We start from the raw sequence: 22807 nt of genomic DNA, 5'->3' as shown, positions 1-22807 counted from the left end.
CAAGAACTAGGATTAATTTTACCAGAAGACACAGCCAAGATCCACACAGGTGGGCCCAGGAGAGGCCCTGGCCTGGAAAGAGCACACACAGCCGTCCACGGTGTGGAGGGCAGCACCCTGGCCCACGGCCCCACTTGGGGAACAGCCAGAGGAGGCCCAGGCCGGCCTGCAGAGGAGCTGCCCCACGCCGCCCCCAAGGAAGGGCCAGGACACAAAGCCCTGCTTGCTGCCAACGGGACAACTTGGCTGCCGGTCCCCCGGGCTGACAGCTGCCCTCTCACACGTACTCCCCACAGTCGGAGATGATGACCTTCTGCTTGGGCTTCCCGTCCTTGCTGCCCTGGGCCTTTGCAGGCAAAACAGAAGAGGAGGAATCAGGGGAGGGGGGGAAGGTGCAGAGGAAAGGGCAGCTCAGGACACCCGCCCCGACCCCTGCCCCAGCAGCAGCAGCAGCCAGTGACCTCTCTCTCCAGGCCCCGGAGCCCCAGCTCCTGCCCTCCCACACAGCTGTGCACTGGGGGCCCGGGCGGCCGCCCACCTCAATCTGCCGCAAGACATCCAGGCCTTCCGTGATCTCCCCAAATACCATGTGCTTGCCGTCCAGCCAATCCGTCTTGTCACACGTGAGGAAGAACTGGGAGCCGTTGGTGTTTGGACCAGAGTTGGCCATGGAGAGCAGGCCTGGGGGAGAGAACGACCACGTCGGCTCCCTCCACTCTGCTCCCGGCCCTCAGGACGTCTGGTAGTAGGGGGAGGGGCGTAAGTGCTGCTGGGACGTCTGGCCCTCAGAGGATGCCTGTGCACACTGCTGTCAGCCTTTCAGTCAGGCAGGCTCAGACTCTGGGACGTACAGAGTCTCGGATGCCTTGTCTTCCACTCAACTGATAGTCAATGAAACGCTAAGCATGGTTGTTTCAATCATTTTATACTGGTTTGTCCTTTCATTAATTCATTCAACAAGTACCTATTACTTCACAACCAGGCACCTGTTGAACCCTGGAGACACTGGTCTCAGCCCTGGTGGAGTCCACAGTCTAGCAGAAAAGAGTCACTCACAAGTTAAACATTGATTCATCTCAGGAATGCAAGCTTGGTTTAATATCCAGAAACCAACGTAATAAACCGTATCAATAGAATAAAGGACAAAAACCACATAATAATCTCAATAGATGCAGGAAAAAAATCCAACACCTTTTCATGATAAAAACACCCAACAAACTAGGAATAAAGGGGAACTTCCTTAATCTGATAAAGGATATCTACAAAAAAACACACAGTTTTCCAATTCTAGGTATATACTTGAGAAATAAATACATATGCCCACACAAAAACCTATATATGAATGTTCACAGCAGCATCATAATAGCCAAACAATAGAAACAACCCAAATGTCCATCAACTTATGAATAAATAAACTGTGGTATATCCATAAGTGGAATATTAATTGGTAATAAAAAAGAATGAAATACTGATACATGCTATATTGTAGATGAACATTTTTAAAAACAAAACATTATGCTAAATGAAAGAAGCCAGTCACAAAAGCCTACAATTGTATGATTCTGTTTACATTAAATGCCCATAATAGGCAAATCCACAAAGACAGAAAGTAGATTAGTGTTTGCCTAGGGCTGGGGGATAAGAGGATTAGGGAATGACTGCTAAAGAGTGTGGGGTTTCTTTTTGGGAGTGATGAAAACATTTTAAAATTATATGTGGGGGGCTTCCCTGGTGGCGCAGTGGTTGAGAATCCGCCTGCCGATGCAGGGGATACGGGTTCGTGCCCCGGTCCGGGAAGATCCCACATGCCGCGGAGAGGCTGGGCCCGTGAGCCATGGCCGCTGAGCCTGTGCGTCCGGAGCCTGTGCTCCGCAACGGGAGAGGCCACAACAGTGAGAGGCCCGTGTACCACAAGAAAAAAAAAAAAAAAAAAAAAAATTATATGTGGGGATGGCTACATGACTGTAAATTCATTAGAAACCACTGAAATGTATACTTTATTTTTATTTTTTGGCCACACCATGCAGCATGCGGGATCTTAGTTCCCCAACCAGGGATCGAACTCACACACCCTGCATTGGGAGCGTGGAGACTTAACCACTGGACCTCCAGGGAAGTCCCGAAATGTATACTTTAAATGGGTGAACTGAATGGTATGTGAATTCTATCTCAATGAAACTGTTAAAAAAAAAAAAAAAAAGATAATTATGCTCTGAAATAGTGAAACCTAGTGGCAGAGATGTTTGCTCAGTGAATGACAGCACAAAAGACAGTCACCCCAGACAGACACACACACACACTGGTGACAGTATCACAGAAGGCTTTCTGGAGGAAGTGACATCTGAGTTTAGTCTAAAAGGCCCAGGTTTGGCAGGGGCTGCTGGAGTGTAGCATGAGGAGCTGCAGTTCATCTGTGGCAACAAGAAACCCCACCCCTCATGGCTGGGCCTCTAGAACGTGTGCTCCCTTCAGATGGGGACCGAGTCCCACTCTACTTTCAGGCCGGAGTTGATCAGGGGCCTGACACATAATGGATTGGCCCTGTGAATATCTGTTTTAAATATTTAAATATTTACTGCAGGTTTACTATGTGTCAGACACTGTTCCAGAATACAATGGTGAACAAGAAAGACTAAGTCCTGCCCCCATGAGGCTGACATTCTCAGGAGAAATAAGACAATAAATAAGTAAAAGAGTAAATTTATAATATGATTTCAGGTAACCAGTGCGTGAAGAAAAATGAAGCTGATTAAAAAGAAGAGCGAGATGGTAGGAGAGCCCCTTTTTGACAGAGAGGCAAGGGCAGGCTTCTTGGGCTAGATGACCTGTGGGCAATGCCCAGAGGAGATGAGGGGTGAAGCCTGTGGGTGTTGGAGGAGGAAGCCTCCAGGAGAGGAGCCGGCACCTGCCACGGCCCTGGGGGGAGTGAGCTCTGGGTGTCTGAGGAATAGCCGGACTGCAGTGGGGGCAGAGAGGCTGAGCAGCACAGTCCACGAGCTTGGGGAGGGGCCGGGGCCCAGGTCAGCCGGCCCGCAGGGCCAAACGCTACGTGAGATGCGCCACGCGGGGGGTCTTCAGCAGGAGAGCAATGTGATGAGAGTTACTCTCAAAAAGGACTGCTCTGACCATCTCGCAGAGATTAGACTCTGCGGGGGGAAGAGGCAAGAGTGGAAGCGGGGAGACGAGCTCGGGGACGCTGGTGGTGGCGGAGGAAGGTGAAGAGCAGCTGGACCAGGAGGTGAGCTGAAGACAGATGGACCTGCCATCCAGGCAACAGAGGAGGGGGGCAAGGACGAGTCCTAAGCCTCTGACCAAGCAGCCGGGTAGATGGTGGCTGAAACAGGGGAGATGGGGAGGAAGCGCTCGGGGCTGAAGAGCAAGAGCTGCTTGGGCACGTGAGGTCTGCGACCCCGCTGGGATGTCCAGGGAAGACAGTGGGAGAGCAGCAGCGAGACGCACATGGGGGCGAGAGAAATTCAGCAGACATGAGGGAAAGCCCCGGGACGGGACAGGATTGTCTAGGGCAGTGACTCTAAATAGGGTAATGCTGCCCCCTCGAGGCTATTTGGAAAGTTCAAGGCATGGTTTTGGTTGTCAGTAATACTGGGGAGGAAGCAGGCATGTCCTGCAATGTCCCACCTAATGAAGAATTATTCTAACTCCTCTTAGACTTTTCAATGCCCAGACAAACATTCATGCAGATGACAAGTATCTGTTTATAATGATCTAAGCCTAGAACCTAACTCCATTTTACATGTAAATCCAAAGATTTATTATGTCGAATTTTTCAGAAATGGGCCTACCACATAAACTGAGGGAACAGTCACTTTCTTTTTGTTCTGAATATTACCAAGAGATTTTCACTGTTTCAGAAAATCATGTTGCCGTGACTCTGGGGACATGACACGCCAGCGTCAGTCAGTCCACGTTGCTAACCTGCTCCAGGCAGAAGTTCACGTGTTTAAATACTCCATACATGCAGTTGTGTCCAAGCATCTGAATACCGAAATGCGTATTATTTTATTCTAAATTACTTTCCTTTATGTTATAATACTACTTTTAAAAAATTAGGTATGGGCAGGATATGTTTGTTAGCTGTGACTTTCATTTCAGCATGTAGTAAAGTATCAGTTCTAAGAGGCGGGCGTGAGGCTAATGAGTTAAGAACCGTTAAGAGTAAGTGTAGGGAGCTTCCCTGGTGGCGCAGTGGTTGAGCGTCCGCCTGCCGATGCAGAGAACACCGGTTCGTGCCCCGGTCTGGGAAGATCCCACATGCCGCGGAGCGCCTTAGGCCCGTGAGCCATGGCCGCGGAGCCTGTGCTCCGCAACGGCAGATGCCACAGGAGTAAGAGGCCCGCGTACCGCGAAAAAAAAAAAAAAAAAAAGAGTAAGTGTAGACAGAGAAGAAAAACCAGGGCTGAGCTTTGAGTCCCTTTAACAACTTGGAGGTGGGGCGGAGGAGAAAGGAAAGGAGACTGAAGAGGAGCTGCCTATGAGGCACAAAGAGAGTGGAAGACGAGGTGTTCTGCCAGCAAGTGAAGAAAGGGGTCCAGGAAGGGCGTGATTCTTAGTATCGAGTGCTACTGAGAGGTGGAAAAAGAGGGCCGAGTCTTGGCTGCTGGCGAGATGGAGGCTGTCGGCATCTTCAACAAGAGCAAGGTGTGGTGGGGGAAGAAAGTCTCACTGGAGGGGGCCGAGGAAAGAAACGGAGGCCATGAGCTTCCACAACTCCTAAGAAGTTTTGCTAAAAAGGGACCAGAGAATTAACGTGGCAGCTGGAGGGGGAACACAGGGTCGAGGGAGAGTTATTTTATTTCTTTAAAGGCTGACAGCGCTGCGGCATGAGGGGGACTGGAGGACGCAGGAAAGGAGGGGAGGACCAGGGTCTGATGGGAACCGAGGACAAGAGGACGGCAGGTCTTCCTCACTGTTCCTATTGCTCAGTGAGATAAGAAGCAAGGTCATTAGCTGGGAGGGAGGGTGGAGGGGGCAACGCTGGAGACCCGAGGGTCGAGGAAAAGGATTGCTTTCTTCTCAGACTGTGGACGAGGATCAGTCAGCGACCTGCGAGGACTGCTGGGCTGGCCTCCTCAACCTGAAGGGGATCCGGTGCGTGGGCATGTGCTTTTCTCCAGTACATGGGAGTTTTGTACCAGGTGAGCAGGAGAGAGCAAGAAAAAGGCAGTGCGGCTGGGAGGCAAGAGTGAGGGAAGCACAGCTGGTGGTGGAGCCTGGGATATGAGGAGGCAGACAAACGACAGTGTTTGGGGGGTGGGGAAGGGGAGGGGTTGGACCACGACGACTGTGTGAGCGGATGATACATTTCAACTATAAATACCTCGGAAGGGACATTACTGTGACCACGATGAAACCTGAATGTGCACTGTAGGTGACAGTGTTGATTTTCTGCTTTTGATAACTATATATTGTGGTAGTACTAAAAATGCCCTTGTTCTTAGGAAATAACACAATGAGGTATTTAGTGGTGAGAGTGCGTGAGGTCTCTGACTTACTCTCAAATGGCTGCCCCCAAATAGACATTGTCTATAAATATATACAGAACGAGACTAGAATAAGTGGGGAACGGTGGTCACCAGTAAACAACTGGTGATGTGGGTGAACTGCATATAAAGGTTTACAGGAAGGGGCTCCTTCTTCTGTTCTGGTAAACTTGGATTTACATAAAATAAAAAGTTACAAAAACAGTAATAACACGTCACTGTAGCAGCAGGACCAGGCTATATGCCTCTTCCTCTTAAAAGGAGGCAAGCGTGAACTTGAGTAAGTCAAAATAAAAAAACAAAAAAACCTTTAGAAGCCTAAAGCTCGAGCCAGGCTGAACGCCTCTCCTCTGTTCACTGGGTGGCAGAGTCTGGAGACCAGAACCACAGCCCATTGCTCCCCCTACTCAGCCATCATCCAGCCCCAGCCCGGCCCACCGATCACCCCCCACCGATCGGGGCCCACCTGGTCCCGTGTGTTTGAGGATGAAGTTTTCATCGTCAAACTTCTTCCTGTAGATGGACTTGCCCCCAGTGCCGCTGTGGTTGGTGAAATCGCTGCCCTGGCACGTGAACTGGGGGATGATGCGGTGGAAGCTGCTGCCCTTGAAGCCAAAGCCCTTCTCGCGGGCGCACAGACAGCGGAAATTCTCTGGCGCCGAGAAAGGCAAAGGTGCCGGGGTTAAAAATATCTAACTGGATCGTTAAACCTCCAGCTCTCAGAATCTAAGAAAGTATATATTACCTTCACTTGAAGTAAACGTTTACTAGTGGTATGGCACACAAAGAGACTGAACAGACCAGGGGAATAGAACAGACAGTCCAGAAACAGACCGAGGTACATAAAATTCAGTATTTCATAAAAGTTGTCATCTTAAAATCGTTGGGGCAAAAACGGACATTTTCTAAAATGGTGCTTGGACATATGAACAAACATTTGAAAAAAGGTGAAGTTGGATTTACAACTTACCTCACTGCAAGAATAAACTCCAAATGGATCAGATATCTAAATGTAAAGAAAAAAATTAACTATCAGTACTAGAGGACAACATGGGTTGGATTCTTCTATAACCTGGGTGTAAGGAAGGACTTTCCAACTATCACTCAAAACCCAGGGGCAATTAAAAAAAAAATTCAACAAATTTTGCATGGCAAAAAAACCATAAACAAAGTAAAAACAACAACAAAAAATGACAAACTCGGAGAAATATTCATTGGCACCATATATCACAGAAAATCTAATATCCCCATATATGAAGAACTCTTAAAAACTGGAAGGAAAAAAATGATCAAACTTAACAAAAAAGCGACAGAAGACATAAAAAAATCATTTTGAGGGGACAGTTTTTGTTATAAGTCATTAAATATATAAAAAGATATTCTTGGGCTTCCCTGGTGGCGCAGTGGTTGAGAGTCCGCCTGCCGATACAGGAGTCACGGGTTCGTGCCCTGGTCTGGGAAGATCCCACATGCCGCGGAGCAACTAAGCCCGTGAGCCATGGCCGCTAGGCCTGTGCGTCCGGAGCCTGTGCTCCGCAACGGGAGAGGCCACGGCAGTGAGAGGCCCGCATACCGCAAAAAAAAAAAAAAAAAAAGATATTCTTTGACAATCATAATAAGAAAAACATAAATTAAAACTATCAATACTTTGAGACTCCATTTCTTGCCTATCAAGACTGGCCAAAATTCAAAAACTTAAAAACCCAATCTGTGAGTGAAGCCAGGGAAACAGGTATTCCCACACATTACTAGAGGGAATGCAAAATGATACCTCTTTGTAGGAGAATTTGGTAATATCTAACAAAACTACCTGTGCATTTACCCTTTGACCCAGTAACCCTACTTTTAGGAATGACCCTGAAGATATACCTTCAACGATATGAAATCCACAGACACATGATTTGTAACTGCAGTATAATGGAAACAACCTAAATGCGCATGCACCAGAATCTTGTTGAATCAACTATGGTATGTCCACCTTGTGAAGTATTATGAACAAGAATAGGAGATCTCTGTGAAATGATACGGAGTGCTTTCCAGGATATGTTGTTTAGTGTAAAAAGCAAAGTGCAAAAGAGAATACACAATATGCTACATGTTGTGAAAGAAGGAAGGAAATAAGGAAATATTCCTGTATCTGTTCATTTTTGCAAAAGGAAACAAAAGGAGGGTTAACCAGGAACTAATGAAATTGGTTACTCATAGAAGGTGGGTGGGAATAGGGGCAGAAGGGAGTGGGAGGGAGTGACAAAACTCCATGTGTGCCTCTCGGTATAGTTTTGATTTCTGAGCCTGTCAGTGTTCATTCAAAAAATAAAACTAAATCAATAAGGCTGGGGTGGGGGTGGAACCCCTAAGACGGAACACAAAGAGAAACAAGTGAGAACTTAAGTTAAATGGATAACTTAGCCATACAGAAGGAAAGAAAGGAATCTAAGAACTCTTTGAACACAGTATTTGGACCCTTTACAGACTGAAGAAAAAGAACTGCAAAATAACTGTTTGTTGGTAGTGGTACAATTGTAGCAATTCTGAAACTATTTTGTACTGTAGGAATAAACAGTATGTGAATATACTGATGTTATTGGGAGCCAAGGCTCTCGTTGTGGGAGAAAGGAGATATAAATATGTAGTATTAGACAGAAATTAGAGTATCAGTATGAATTCATGACTTAAAGATACACACACACACACACACACACACACACACACACACTTCCTACTGAAAGGCTGAAAGGGCATAGGATCAATGACACCCCAGAAGCAGTGTACCTACTCAGGATCTTGATTTCTAATTATTATTTCCTACTAAAAGGAACAGGAGCTTCTTGGAGAAATGGCTGATTCCAGGGTCAGAGCCGAGAGAGTGCCAGATAAGCCCAGATCTTTTTATTGTACCAGAAAGTAAGGAAATGCTCAAAAAATGAGTGTCAAATGGATATGATATAGGAGCAGACTTGAGGGGGCTCCTGATGGCCAAACTTAGGACAGTCTGAGCAACTGACGAGTGAGCGAGTGTAACGGAGAAGAACATGAATAAAAAGACTCACGAGTGCACACGAACACACGGGCTACTAGCGCAAAACAAATGAAGGGGGATGGAAGAAGAGAAAGCTCTTATTCATAGCAGAAGGCTAATTAGAATAAATGTAGAAATGCTAATGTTTTTAATACAGAGGGAGCAATAATTAGAAAATTACCATCATGGTAATAATTGACTTAGTCTAGAATCAAAAACAGAATACCAAAAATCACCAGGTGAAAAGCCTTAAAGTGTCTCCTTAAAAGTCACTTACCAATTACAAAGGGGAATAAAAGTACCTTGTGAGTAGGACAAACTAGCAGACACAACCTGAAGCAAGTAACCCTCACCAGTAATGGAAAAATCAACATTAGTGACAGGGAGACAGACATGTCACTTCTGGAGTACTGCAAAGAATACCAAAAATAACCTGAATCTAATCATGAGGAAACAAACTCACATGAGGAACATTCTATAAAACAACTGGCCTGGAGTCTTCAACAATGACAATGTCATAAAAGACAAAGGCTGAGGAACAGTTCCAGATTAAAGGAGATTAAACTGACACAACAAACACAGTGCATGATTCTAGATTAGGGGGAGAAAGGTTTCTATGAAGGACAGTATTAGGATATCAGAAATGATATCCTGGGGACTTCCCTGGCAGTCCAGTGGTTAAGATTCCATGCTCCCAATGCAGGGGGCACAGGTTGGATCCCTGGTCGGGGAACTAAGATCCTGCAGGCTGAATGGCTCCGCAACAAAAAAGAAGATTTCCTGTAAGGATAGCCCTAAATCAGTGCTCATTAGTGAGTGCTATGTCCCTGGGGGTCCAGGAACCAAGAAGTAGAAGCTGGAGTGGTCCTGGTTACCATCACTCCTGTTACTTTCCATCCCTGCAACTCAAGCCTCTGTGGGTCTAGAGGTCCTGGCTCCTAGAGGGCACACCTTCACCAGTGGAGACAACCAGACTCCCATTACACTTTAAGCTACACCACTGGGTGATCACTTCAGGCTTCTTGTGCCAGGAGACAAGCAGGTAAGGAAAGGAGTCATCATCTGGGTGGGATTCTTGACCTTGGTCTTTAGGAGGTAGGTCTGCTGTTACACAACAGGGCTGGTCAGAATATGTTTGGGGAGCCCATGGGACCTCTCTTGTACTCCCCTGCCCAGTCTTGATGGGCAGCCATGGCCTGAGAAGGGCACAATGACCAGAAGCTCAAATCCCCTTGCATAAAGGTCTAGGTCACCTCATCAGGTAAGCCATGTAGACAAGCAGAGAAGCCAGCTGAGGTGAGGGTGAGAGGAGTCTGGAATAAAGTAGAGGAGGGAGATGACAAGTATCGTTTGTGGTTCTGAGACCAAGAGCAGCGATGGGATTATAGCTCCATGAACATTCCTCTAGAAATTTCCCCAGAAAAGGAGACCAACCAGAGTCCTGGAGGAGCCGTTCCCAGGTGAAGTAAGCGGATCTGAGTTGCGAAGTGGGTGGACTGCAGGGGATGCTGTGGTTAAGCCCACAGATCCTCTCCAAGACCAAGACCCGCATTCCCTCACCCCCTCACCTCCCAGGAGTGTTGGATGCTACCAGCCCCAGGATGGGTCCCATCCGGGAAATGCCTTTGGCCAAAGAGAGCTGCCTCACCACTCCTGGGAATCAGCCAGAATTCATGACTGGTCCATGTGAGGGCACAAAAGCCTGGCCCCCTGGCCTAAAATTCAAAGCTGGATATTCTGGAGGGATAGCCAAGCTCCCAAACTCCCCGTGGGATCAGCTGAGGTCTCTGTGTGACTGCAAGGCTGGTCAATTACTCTATTTTTGCCCCATCTACTCCATTCATTCTCTTACAGAAGTTGTTCCTGAGATCACTCCCCAATAAACTTCCTGCATCCACCTCTCCATGAGTCTGTTTCCCAGAAAAACTGACCCAGAACAGCCAAAAACTGAGAAAAATCAAGTAGCAGTAACATGAATATATTTTTCAGAGATACAGCAATAAAAGTCAAAATAATCACCTAAAAGAAAAGAATGTTGCCTCTGTCAGGGCAGAAAAATTATGACGATGGGGGAGCAGAAGAATGTCATGTTTTGTAACAAACTCCAAAGAACAATTTTCTTTAAACTGTATGCAATTATAACTTTGATAAGCATTAAAAAAAAAAAGCTAGATTGAAACAAACAAACAAAAAGGATCATGGGTAAAAAGAGTAATTATGAATATTTAAGGAAATAGGTAACGTACAGCAACTGTCAATAGTAGTTACCTCTGGGATATGGGCTGGAGATAGTGAGGAGAAAAATTTTAGCTTTTAATTTATAACTTAAAAATTGTAACCTTCCACGGGAGAAACCTGGCAGAGATCTCCTTAACCAAATGGTCAAAGTTAACATCACAAACATTGGAACTGACCTCGAGTACTTCCTCATATGATGCACTAACAAGGAAACAACATTATTCTGAGGTATTCCTGCCGAAACACATAATCTAAATCTAATCACGCGGAAGTACCATGTAAAGACAAACCAAGAAACAATCTTAGAAACAACTGGCCTGTCTCTTCAAAGATGTCAAGATCAAGAAAGACAATAAAAAACTGAGAAACTGTTACGAATAAAAGGAGAGTAAAGAGACCCACCCACTAAATGCAATGTGTGACTCCTTGTCAAGGAACAGAAATTGTTAACATTACTATAAAGAACAATGTTGGGATAAGTGATGAAATTTGAATATGACCTGAAGATTAGTTAACAGTGTTATACTGATGTTAAATTTCCTGATTTTGATAGCTGTACTATGATTATGTAAGATAATATTCTTGTTCTTAGGGAATTCATACTGAAGAATGATGTATGTCTTTAACTTCCTCTCAACTAGTATGGGGGTAAAAAAATACATGTATGTATGTATGTATATAAACAAAATGATAAAGCATAAGGGCAAAAAAGTAAATTAATCAACAGTTAAAGGACATATGAGAGTTCCTTGTACTATTCGTATAGAATTCTTATTCTATCTGTAAATTTGAAAATGTATCAAACCAAAATTATAAAAAAAAAAAACCCAATAAAACCAAATGGGAGAGTAATTAAAACAAATCACAAAACTTTCAACTGCTTACTCTTTCTAACAGTCCTAAGCCTTTATGGAATTTCGAAAATGCCTGTTCTGGTCTGGGAGTTCCCTGGCGGTCCAGTGGCTAGGACTCCATGCTTCCACTGCAGGGGGCATGCATCCGATCCCTGGTTGGGGAACTAAGATCCCACAAGCCATGTGGCATGGCAAAAAAAAGCCTGTTCTGCCTCATTTGTCACTAGATGCTGGGATCCAAGATGCCTCAGATAGACTCAGGTAGAAACAGTCAAGGGCCCAGGAGTCCAGGCAGCTTCCTCAGCCACTAGCTTCCCGGCCATCCTGACCGGAGTCCTGCTCACCTGCTGTCATGGGAACAACGTCTGAACGCAGGAGCATCTGGATGCGGCCTGCTGGCTTGTTCCCGACCTTGATGTCCATGTACACCTTAGGGTTTGACTTGGCCTTTTTTACAGCGGGCTCTCCCTAAACGCAGGAGAAATGGCCAGGTTAGAGAGAACAGCCTGACTCCCGGACTAGAAGAGTGAGTGTTCTTCTGAACACACCCCAGAACCCACTGCAGCGAGCGGGCTGAGCAAAGCACTGACAGGGAAGGCCTTGGGCCCTGATGGGGCTGTAGAAGGCCACGGCCATGGCCCCCATCTGGACACCCAGTGACGGGAGACCTCAGCACCGTCTACCTGGAGCCTCACCCCTCAGGCATTTTATCTCATCTCACGGCCTCAGACATGTCAGCTCGCTTCGCCTTCACCCTCCCCTGCAGTCACAGTACAACGCTTTTCTGGCCCCAAACACACAACTCTCAACAACTTCAAGCCCCAGTTCAAGCCCACCCACCTTAGTCAGTTAAACGGACCCACTTCTGCAACACCACCCCCTTTCTCTATGCTTGACCCTGCGTATCCACAAGCTGGCTGCAGTGGAAGCAAGGAGGGCCTAAGTGCTCAGGAAGGAGACAGTGGAGGAAGGTGGGCCTTGCTAAGTGCTCCAAATGGACAAGGCTGATTAGACGATAAAACATTCAATAGAAACCTTCCCATCTGTTTGACAGAGAAAACTCTACTGTCTCTGTCTGACCTCTTTGTAGTGTGGATTAGGGTTATTAAATAAGATAGGGCTTCTGCCCTTGAAACACTGGCTACTCAGTGAGGGAGGCGCAGCCACAACTGTGAGAGGCACACAGATCCTAGAGCCCCACAGCTTTGGTTCAAACCTCAGCCCTACCACTTCTGAGCTATGTAACGTCCACAAGTTATCTGACCTCACTGTGCCCTAGTTTCGTCACCTAGACTTGGGGATAATAATAGTACTTGCCTCAAAGGACTGCCAATAGGATTAAATATTTGTAAAGTCATTAGTGCCTGGCAAAGAGTAAGCAATATTTAAAATACATTAAATAAGTAATGTCAAAACAATGCAGTAAATGCTAGGATAGCGGGTCCCATGCCATGCAAGCCCAGAGGGAGGGATGAAAGGTGAGTAGGAATTAGCCAGATTAAGTTGGAAAGGTTTTTTTTTTTTTTTTTGTGGTACGCGGGCCTCTCACTGTTGTGGCCTCTCCCGTTGCAGAGCACAGGCTCCGGACGCGCAGGCTCAGCGGCCATGGCTCATGGGCCCAGGCGCTGCGCGGCAGGTGGGATCTTCCCGGACCAGGGCACGAACCCGTGTCCTCTGCATGGCAGGCTGACTCTCAACCACTGCGCCACCAGGGAAGCCCGCGGCCAAATTTTAAAAAACAAAACAACACATGAGATTTGTAGGTAACTATAAATTTGTAGGTAACTACAGATTTATAGGTAACTATAGTCTCTTGTTTCCTAGAATGTAAAATGGGGCTACAATATAAAGAGATGAGCAGGGTCAGAACATGGAGAGCCCTTCTGTGCCTCTGGTGTAGCCCAGACTCAATCCTATACATGAGGGAGGTCCTTAAAATGCTTGTGGAGAGCAATTATCCTCAGATCCATCCTTCAGAAAGCTCCTCCTGGCTACTCAGATCAGGAGGAAGCAGGCCTGCGACAGAGAGACCAGTTAGGAAGCTACTATCATTATTCACAGGACAGAAGATGGAGGCTAAACCAAGATAATGTAGTAGGAACAAACAGAGGAGAGGAAAGAGTCAGGAAGACTTAAAAGATAAAATAAGCAGAATATGGCAACACATCATGTGTGAATTAAAATAAACTGAAGCTTCTGGTTTGAGTGACCAGCAGGCAGCAAAATTAGCTAAAATCGGGCACACCGAGAGACCAGAGTGAAAGGAAAGAGGAAATCCACTTGGGATGTGCTTTGTTTATTTATGGTGACTGTGAGACATTCAGGCAGAAATACGTGAAACCCAGGAGACAGGTCAGGGCTAGGATTAGAGATAAAGAAATCACCAGAACCCTGCCTGAGTGGCTGCGATAATCTCAGACAAGGGACAAAAGTGGCTGAAATGCACAAGGACAGTGTGGAGAAAGGAGGCGAGCACTACGGAAGGAACTCAGAGAAACACCACTGTGCAAAGGGTGGACAGAGGAGAAGGAGCCCCTGAATTATTCTGAGGAGCAAGGGTCAAGATGTATGTCAAGAAGCAGGAGAATGTGCCCAGGCATGGGGAGCCCTGGACCCGGGGAAGGGGCCTCTGTGGAATCAGGGTAGGAGCAGGAAGACAGGGAGCCTGGAGCCAAAGTCTTCAGTGATGGAGCAGGAAAGATCGGTGGATGACGGGTACTGGTGGTGTCCTTTCTCATCTGAGATACCCCCTCGTTGAACAGCCGTCACAAATTGACACCAAGCACACATAAAGGCACTTCTCACCCAGTGCCCTACAAGGACAAGACACCCACAGTTTCTCCATTCAATTCCCCCAACACCATCCACAGCAGAAGTGTGCTGGGTGCAGAGCGCCAGCCTCTCTGGAAGCGCAGCCTGCAATCTCACCTCCTGGGTTTCCACTTTGGGAGGCTCTGACCCTTCTTCCTCTTTCTTCTCTTCAAGAATCTTCCTAGAAAACTTTTTCAACCAGTCATCATCTGACCACAATGAAAGGAAAGAATCAAACAGATGTTAAGAAACTCAAGCTATCAGCCAACTGCTCATTAGCCATGTCCAATTCTTGGCTGCTTTGGTCAGCACTTCGTGGGCGCATAGTGTGGACTCACTACATGGACACACTACGTGCCTCTCACAGGCCACAGAAAAGAAGTTACATCTTAGGAGCTCCCCAGGGCAATGAAAGCTGTCACTGGGAAATGTCAGGCCTTCAAGTCCAGCTCTTAGCAGAGGTGGGTGAGAATAAGGAGGAAGGACTCAGCCGTGTCAAAAGGGAAGTCCCAGCCCTTGTCAAGGCTGGAAGGGCACAGTCTATGTCTATGTCCCAAAGCAAGACTTTCATGGGGACAAGGCCTCTAGCTTTCTGAGAATCTCAAACTATTTATTTCCTTGGAGGTGCTGCATTCTCTTCTCTACTCTACACCACTCTATTCATGTACACATTATCCCACAGCAGGAAGTAGGACAGGGAAAAAAATGCAACAGGGTCCACAGTTGAGGACGTGATGGGGTATCTGTGGTTGCCCCCACTTACCTGGTCTGGACAAGCCTTCCTTAATTCTCACTGGTTTGGCCAAATTGACATGGATTGTCCGCCCAAACATTTCAGATTCATTCTGAAAAGAGTGCAATACAACTCAGCTGCTTAAACCTTGTTAGGTTGAAAGAAGACCTGGCAGCCTTCCATTTACTTCTAAGAAGCCTGAGACTTGCTCATGATTAGTCCTAAGTTGGGAGCCTGCAACCCCCAATGGCCAGCTATGCACAAAGCTCACCACAGAAAGCCCCTGAGCCACCACACACTTCCTTTATTTCACCACCAACAACAAAAAGGTCTGTGCTGGCATAATCTTTGGATCTGAGCTCAGGACTCTGAAATTCAAAGGGTAAACGCAGTTACCAAGTACCTGAGTCCACCTTAAAAAGACAAGAGCAGTACTGAACTGGAAAAAGATAGTATTGCTGACTGTTGAGGGGCATGTTTGATGAAAGAATGACAGAGAACATGGTAACATGGAATATGTTTAAGAATATTTCAAAATCCAAGAATAACTGATACCAGGAAAAGGTGGGTAGACAGCTTTTTAAAAAAGGTTTGTTGGACTTCCCTCATGGTGCAGTGGTTAGGAATCTGCCTGCCAATGCAGGGGACACAGGTTCGAGCCCTGGTCTGGGAGGATCCCACATGCCGCGGAGCAACTAGGCCCGTGCGCCACAACTGCCGAGCCTGTGCTCTAGAGCCCGTGAGCCACAACTACTGAGTCCAAGTGCCACAACTACTGAAGCCCACATGCCTAGAGCCTGTGCTCCACAACAAGAGGTCACCGCAATGAGCAGCCCCCACTCACCACAACTAGAGAGGGCCAGTGTGCAACAACGAAGACCCAGTGCAGCCAAAAAGAAATAAATAAATTTATAAAATACTTAAAAAAAAAAAAAAGGTTTGGGGCCTTTTCATGAAAACTAAAAAAAAAAAGAAAAAAGAATTCCTTAATTTAATAAGATTTAGATTACAGTTATAGCTATGTCTTTGTTCTTAGCAACAGACAAATAAAGTACTAACTTTATTTCTAGCAATTAAGAAAAAAATTGAATGATAGCATGAAATAACATCCTTATTTCACATTTAGTCATGAAGAGTGATCATAAAGATTTTTTGTTTGTTTGTTTTGTTTTGTTTTTTTGAGGTACGCGGGCCTCTCACTGTTGTGGCCTCTCCCGTTGCGGAGCACAGGCTCCGGACGCGCAGGCTCAGCGGCCATGGCTCACGGGCCCAGCCGCTCTGTGGCATGTGGGATCTTCCCGGACCGGGGCACGAACCCGCGTCCCCTGCATCGGCAGGCAGACTCTCAACCACTGCGCCACCAGGGAAGCCCCATAAAGATTTTTAACAAGGGCAAAAGCATTTAAGAGTTTTATGGCAGGCAAACTAATGGCCTGCCCAAAGATGTCCACCTAGGGAATTCCCTGGTGGTCCAGTGGGTAAGACTCTGCTCTCCCAATGCAGGGGGCCCAGCTTCAACCCCTGGTCAGGGAACCAGATCCCACATGCATGCTGCAACTAAGAAGTCCGCATGCTGCAACTAAAGATCCCACATGCTGCAACTAAACGTGTTGCAGTGAAGATCCCGCATGCCGCAACTAAGACCCAGTGCAGCCTAAGTAAATAAATAAATATTAAACAAACAAACAAAGATGTCCACCTAGTCCCCAGAACCTATGAATATGTGATATTACGCGGCAAAAAGGAATTAATGTTGCTAGTCAGCTGACCTTAAAATAAGGATAGTATCCTGGATTATTCAGATGGGCCCAACGTAATCACAAGGGTCCTCTAAATGTGAAGAGGGAGACGGAGGACTTTGTTTCAGAGTGATGCGCTGTGAAAAAAACCTCACCCTGCCATTGCCAGCTTGAAGATAGAAGGGGCTAAGAGTCAAGGAATATAGCCATTCTCTAGAAGCTGAGAAAAAGGCAGAGGAACATTCTCCCCTAGAGCCCCCAGAAGGAACGCAACTCCGCCGAAATCTTCATTTTAGCTCCAAAGTGAGGCTCACTTTGGACTTTTGACCTCCAGAACTGTAAGATAACGCATTAGTGGTTTTTTTTGTTTTTTTTTTTGTTTTGGGTGGTATGTGGGCCTCTCACTGTTGTGGCCTCTCCCGTTGCGGAGTGCAGGCTCCGGACACACAGGCTCAGCGGCCATGGCTCACAGGCCCAGCCACTCCACGGCATATGGGATCTTCCCGGACCAGGGCACGAGCCCGTATCCCCTGCATCGGCAGGCGGATTCTCAAGCACTGCGCCACCAGGGAAGCCCTAGTGTTGTTTTTAAGCCACCAAATTTGTGGTAATTCAGCAACAGGAATTCAGATCATTTTCTTTTGAAGTACCCAACCTGTCATAATCCTTCTATAGGTTTTCTCTTTCTCAGTTGTTAATTGGTTTAACTTTATGAGAGCCTCACTATTCAATGGCTCAAAAAAGCCTCACATTTTTGACTAGGGCCACAACTACAGCAAGTTTTCCACAATCCCTTCCATACACTTCATGAGACCCTGCCTCTTATACAAGATTCACCATTTCACCTTGCAGTCAAGTTACACTCGATTTGCAGTATATTGCCCTAGCCTACAGGTTGGCAAACTTTCTATAAAGGGCTAGATAGTAAATATTTTAGGCGTTGTGGGATACAAACTGCAGCAGAACAGCAGTCTCTGCTGCATGTTCTTCTTCTTCTTTTTTTAAAATAACCCTTTAAAAGTATAAAAACCATTTGGCTCCTAGGCCATATAAAAAACAGCCTGCAGAATGGATTTGGCCCATAGACTTAGTTTGCTGACTCCTGACATAGATATAAAAATGTCAGGGAGAGACTGGCCAGTAAGATGGTTGACATTTATACAAATGTTAAATGGGGAGGATTTCTGAATAAGAATTAATTTTATAAGCAGCCAGTTCCTAGTGAATACTTTCAAATAATGGCAACTTCTGCTTCCTCTATAACTTTGAAACTGTGGAAACGGGAAACACAATATGTGCATCAGGGTCCCATGTAGCACCAAAAAACAGCTTCAGTGAAAAGCAAGATTCTCAGCCATACCGTGTTTTTGATAGCTGCTTCGGCATCCTGCCAAAAGAATACAAGGAATAAGTTGATGTGTGTAGTTCAGCTCTTTTTGTAGTTAGCACGCAAATAAAAACTCAGTGCCACAAGCTCTGGAAAAAAAGATGCTACTTCCCTTCCTACGGCCTAGATTGTAGGTATTTAACAAAGAGCGTGTACTAACTGCTTGTTGGAGCTGGTGGTGTACAGATGGGTGCTCAGGTTATGGAGACAGAATCCACACAGGAAATAGGAAACAGCAGTGCCAGACCAGAAGGCTCAGGGCTCTGCAGGGCCTGTCTTTCACATTCTGACTACATGAACGGAACTTTGAACCAGGGCTTGTGGGCCTTCCTTCAACCAGAACTTCCTGTCTCTTGGCAACTGTCACCACCAAGCCACTATAGGGGGTTGAATAGTGTCCCCCCAAATTTCAGGTCTTTCCAAACCTCAGGATGTGACCCTGTTTAGAAATAGTCTTTGCAGATGAAATTAGTTAAGATGAGGTCATAATGAATTAGGGTGGGCCATAACTCCAATGACTAGTGTCCTTATAAGAAGAGAAGACAGAGAGATACACGCAGTGGAAAAGACCATGTGAAGACGGGGGCAGAGACTGAAGTGATGCAGTTGTAAGCCAAAAAAATGCCAAGGATTGCTAGTCAGAGTCAAGGAAAGATTCCTCAGAGGGACGCGGCCCTGCCAATACCTTGATTTCAGACTTCTAGCCTCCAAGTTATGAGAATAAACTTCTGGGTTTTTTAAGGCACAAAGTTTGTACTAATTTGTGTGGCAGCCCCAGAAAATTACTACCTCCACTCAAATGGAGAGTGGCACCTTTTGTAACCAATGACAACAGCGACACTAGTCAAATACTAACCAGGGAAAATTTCTTACCTCTGCCAACTCAGATTCAACAAAAGCAAATCCTCGGTGCTTTTCTATAATAGCAGAAATGGGTAGTTAATATGTGGGCAATAGGAGGAAACATGCCATATCCAGATGCCATTCAAAAAGCAAAAATCTAATTTTTAGATTTTTCTTGGTTTATTCAACAATGCTTCCAGAAATATTAAAGTCATTTTGTGTGTTTTAAATAAACATACTAAATAGTGAATTAAGTTTTTAAATTTTGTAGTATTCTATTCTACCACTACAGGATGGAAGATTTATGTTACTTTCCAAGCATTTTGGGAATCTTTGTTTACAAGACTTACAGAAAGTAGAAAAAGTTGTCGATCTGTCAATTACTCATTCCAATTGAGCATCAACTGCATACAGAGCACGGACTTCACTACCGGGTTAGGTGACTATTAAAGCACAGTGCTTGGCCTCAGGAAAAAGTTAATTTAGTTGGTGGAGAGCAAGAGCAATACGAATTACTAATTTATAGAACTCAGAGGTAGAAGGACCAAAAAGCCAATCTTATCCTTTCATTTAAGCATTGAAGCAATGAAGGCTCAGAGAGTTTAAGTGTCGCACAAAGTTAGTGGCAGGGCTGGGTCTAAAATTCCTATCTTAGAAAATAACAGCCAAGGATCAAATAGAAACGTGCATATAACTGTGACAGCAACTGAGGGAAAACTCACGCAGGTGAGCGGAGGCCAAGGCTCCCCTGCTGAGGCTAAGCTTGCCCGCTGCCCTCTGCTATTTAAAAGCATAGCTGCCGGGCTTTCCTGGTGGTGCAGTGGTTAAGAATCCGCCTGCCAACGCAGGGGACATGGGTTCAAGCCCTGGTCCGGGAAGATCCCACATGCTGCGGAACAACTAAGCCCGTGCACCACAACTACTGAGCCTGCGCTCTGGAGCCCACGAGCCACAACTACTGAGCCCGCACGCCTAGAGCCCGTGCTCTGCAACAAGAGAAGCCACTGCAATTAGAAGCCTGTGCACTGCAACAAAGAGGAGCCCTCGTTTGCCACAACTAGAGAAAGCCCGCGTGCAGCAACGAAGACCCAATGCAGCCAAACATAAATAAATTAATTTAAATTTTAAAAAAATAAAATCAAAAATAAAAGCATAGCTGCCAAGAAGGGAGGTCTGTCTGGTCAACAGGCATGGTGGGGTGATACAACACCCAGACCTTTTACGATTTTTCTAAGACTATCTTCCTACTGGTTTTTTTTTTTTTTTTAATTTTATTTTTTTATACAGCAGGTTCTTATTAGTTATCCATTTTATACATGTTAGTGTATACATGTTAGTGTATACATGTCAATCCCAATCTCCCAATTCATCCCACATCCCCACACCCCCGGCCACTGGTTCTTACTATATGGTTTATATATTAAATGATCAGAAATCAAAGCCCCCAAATGATTCCAAGGTAGAGAAAGCCTTTCCTCAAATTCAACAAATTGCCAGTCTCTGTAAATTTCAGCCCATAACCACACCACCATCCTGGCCTTGCTGTCCTCAGAACATTCCATCACCAAGATCACAGTCACATTGACCTAGAGAGATATCCTCCTGAACTTCAATACATACCAACCACATGCAGAATGTTCATGACTCAAAATGTCTCAAGTTCTTTTCCTGGCATTAGGCAGCTGAATATGAGTGACACTGAATAAACACCTGTTTCATAATCCAGTGGAATCTGAACATCTGTGATGTCTCCAAAAGGAATAAAAGCAGCACAAAGAACTTTGCCATCCATCTCCTCTGCCAGCCCATCTGCAAAGACACCAAGTGCTTTCTGAACCGATGTCCTCCACACTCTTGGTATGGCTGCTGCAGCAGCCTGTCAGCAAGACAGCCACAGGGAGGGCAAGGAGGGGTCCCTATAGTCTTCTGGGTATACAAATGACTTGTGAGGTACACTCCTCTCCCCATCCCTCTTCAGACCTACATCTAGCCCCTGGTTATTTTGACAGCTTCCTAAATGGGCTGACTGCTTCCAGTTTCTCTTTCTCCTCTACACAGCCACTAGAATGATTCCAAGAAAGGGCAAATCCGATTACATCACTGTCCTGCCAAATAGTCTCCAAAAGTTCACCAATGACCACAGGACAGAATCCAAATTCTTAGCATGGCACGTAAGACTTTCAGAACTTGAGCCCTGCCCACCTCTCTAGTCTCCTCTCTCCTTGCTTCCCCAATGCAAACTCCTTGCCCCAAGTGCTAGACTGCTTCACCCCTCTGGGCTTTCACTCTCGCTGCTCTCCATTCAAGCAACAGCCTCTTCCAGCTTAGCTACCTGCTTAACTCCTAATCTTTCAAATCTCTGGCCCCTGTGCCTCCAGGAAGCTTGCCCTTACCTCTCTGGATGGAGTGGTCATTTCCCAAAACCCCCAACCCGTCTCGTTAACACCGCCATACAGTAGCATCATAGAGTTCACCAACCAGCGTAATGAGGCTATTTGTGCAATTTCCCAACTATTCTTGGAGTTCCTTTACCTAAGGGGGCAGGGCTGCAGAATTTAGGGAATGAATGAGCATGACAGTTTGGGATGCGGTCTGAGGTCGCAATAACAGACCTCACTACCTCCCAGGGTCCAGGGTCAGAGGGGAAAGGGCTCTAGGCAGAGCTAGGGCCAGCAAATCCATTAGGTCGCAGGCGCTGCTCACAAGCTGAGGGGTAGACCCCCACGAGACCCCGGACCGGGCTGCCAGACGCCGCCTGGAGCCCTGGGTCTGCACCCAGTCCACGCGGCCCCCAACTTGGACTCAGTCCGAGCCCCGCCTCACCTCCACGCCAGCTCACCCAAGTTGAGCACCCCTTTGGTGGCAGCCATCTTGCTCCTCAGCTCTTCCGCCGGAAACCGTTACCTGGGCCCCGCCCCCTCACCGACTGGCGCGCAGGCTCCCACACTGCTCAGGTCCCAGGAAGCTACGTTTGGAGGGACAGTCTGACGTTAATAGAAGAAACTCGCATTAACCGCGGACATTCGAAAATAGGGAAACATACTTCAGATTGGGCCTTTACATCAGTTATTTAAGGTGAAAGCATACCTTGAGAAAAAGGGGGAACCTGCCAAGAGGCACGAACCAGGGAACATTCCAGGGAAAGGGATCGCCTGGGTAAGGCCCTGAGGAAGGACAGCCTGCCAAGTTTCAAGAAGGGAAAAAAAGTGTTGCTGCAGGACAGGGAGGGCAAGTAGAGTAATTGACCCTGACCAGGTTAAGGTCGCTTCAAGGACTGAAGGAACCACAGAACACTTAGGCCTTCAGCCACTTGGGATCTCTGGGAACTTTTCCCACTGCCACCTGCAGATTCTGAGCAAGTGGACCTGCGTGCAGGATAAACTGACAGTAGGAGATAAGAGGGGACTGGCAAACCCCAGGCAACACAGTCCAAGAAGGGAGAGGCAAGATAGGTTCTGCGTGTCTCACCATGTGTCCTTGGGAAGCACGCCAACGCCACCCTTTACCCGATTTTCCTGTGCCAGACCCAAGGTCTGCTGTGACTACTGTACTAGACTTCTGTTCCCAATATAAAGGTCCTCCCACAGTAGAACACAATGGGACAGTTCTGCACACCTTGCTAATCCAAAATAATCTTCTTATAACCATGAGGAAAGGATGATAAGCTATACAGAACTTCATT

At 46.4% G+C, this 22807-nt stretch overlaps 1 protein-coding gene across 1 annotated transcript; it reads right to left on the bottom strand.

The window, feature by feature from the left end:
* Positions 1-21995, bottom strand: LOC131744711 (peptidyl-prolyl cis-trans isomerase E-like). Its single transcript, XM_067010865.1, has 10 exons — positions 21965-21995; positions 20836-20934; positions 19156-19199; positions 18256-18282; positions 15187-15268; positions 14541-14641; positions 11957-12080; positions 5968-6153; positions 539-681; positions 1-346 (listed from the first exon to the last, which is right to left on the bottom strand). The coding sequence occupies exons 1-10, from the start codon at positions 21993-21995 to the stop codon at positions 278-280; spliced, it is 906 nt and encodes a 301-aa protein (XP_066866966.1). The 3' UTR covers positions 1-277.
* Positions 21996-22807: the final 812 nt, after the last annotated feature.

Source organism: Kogia breviceps, chromosome 1, assembly GCF_026419965.1.
Source record: "Kogia breviceps isolate mKogBre1 chromosome 1, mKogBre1 haplotype 1, whole genome shotgun sequence".
NCBI classification, from domain to species: Eukaryota; Metazoa; Chordata; class Mammalia; order Artiodactyla; family Physeteridae; genus Kogia; species Kogia breviceps.
This window is presented reverse-complemented; position numbering and strand designations above follow the sequence as displayed.

What these genes read in the sequence shown, in the direction of transcription:
- LOC131744711 (XM_067010865.1), bottom strand. Translation starts at nt 21,995, where the DNA reads ATGGCTGCCACCAAAGGGGTGCTCAACTTGG. An exon ending in TCCACTGGATTATGAAACAG is followed by an intron (nt 19,200 to 20,835) that starts GTGTTTATTCAG and finishes CTGCTATTATAG; the next exon opens with AAAAGCACCGAGGATTTGCT. An exon ending in CCAAAGTGGAAACCCAGGAG is followed by an intron (nt 12,081 to 14,540) that starts GTGAGATTGCAG and finishes TCCTGCGTTTAG; the next exon opens with GGAGAGCCCGCTGTAAAAAA.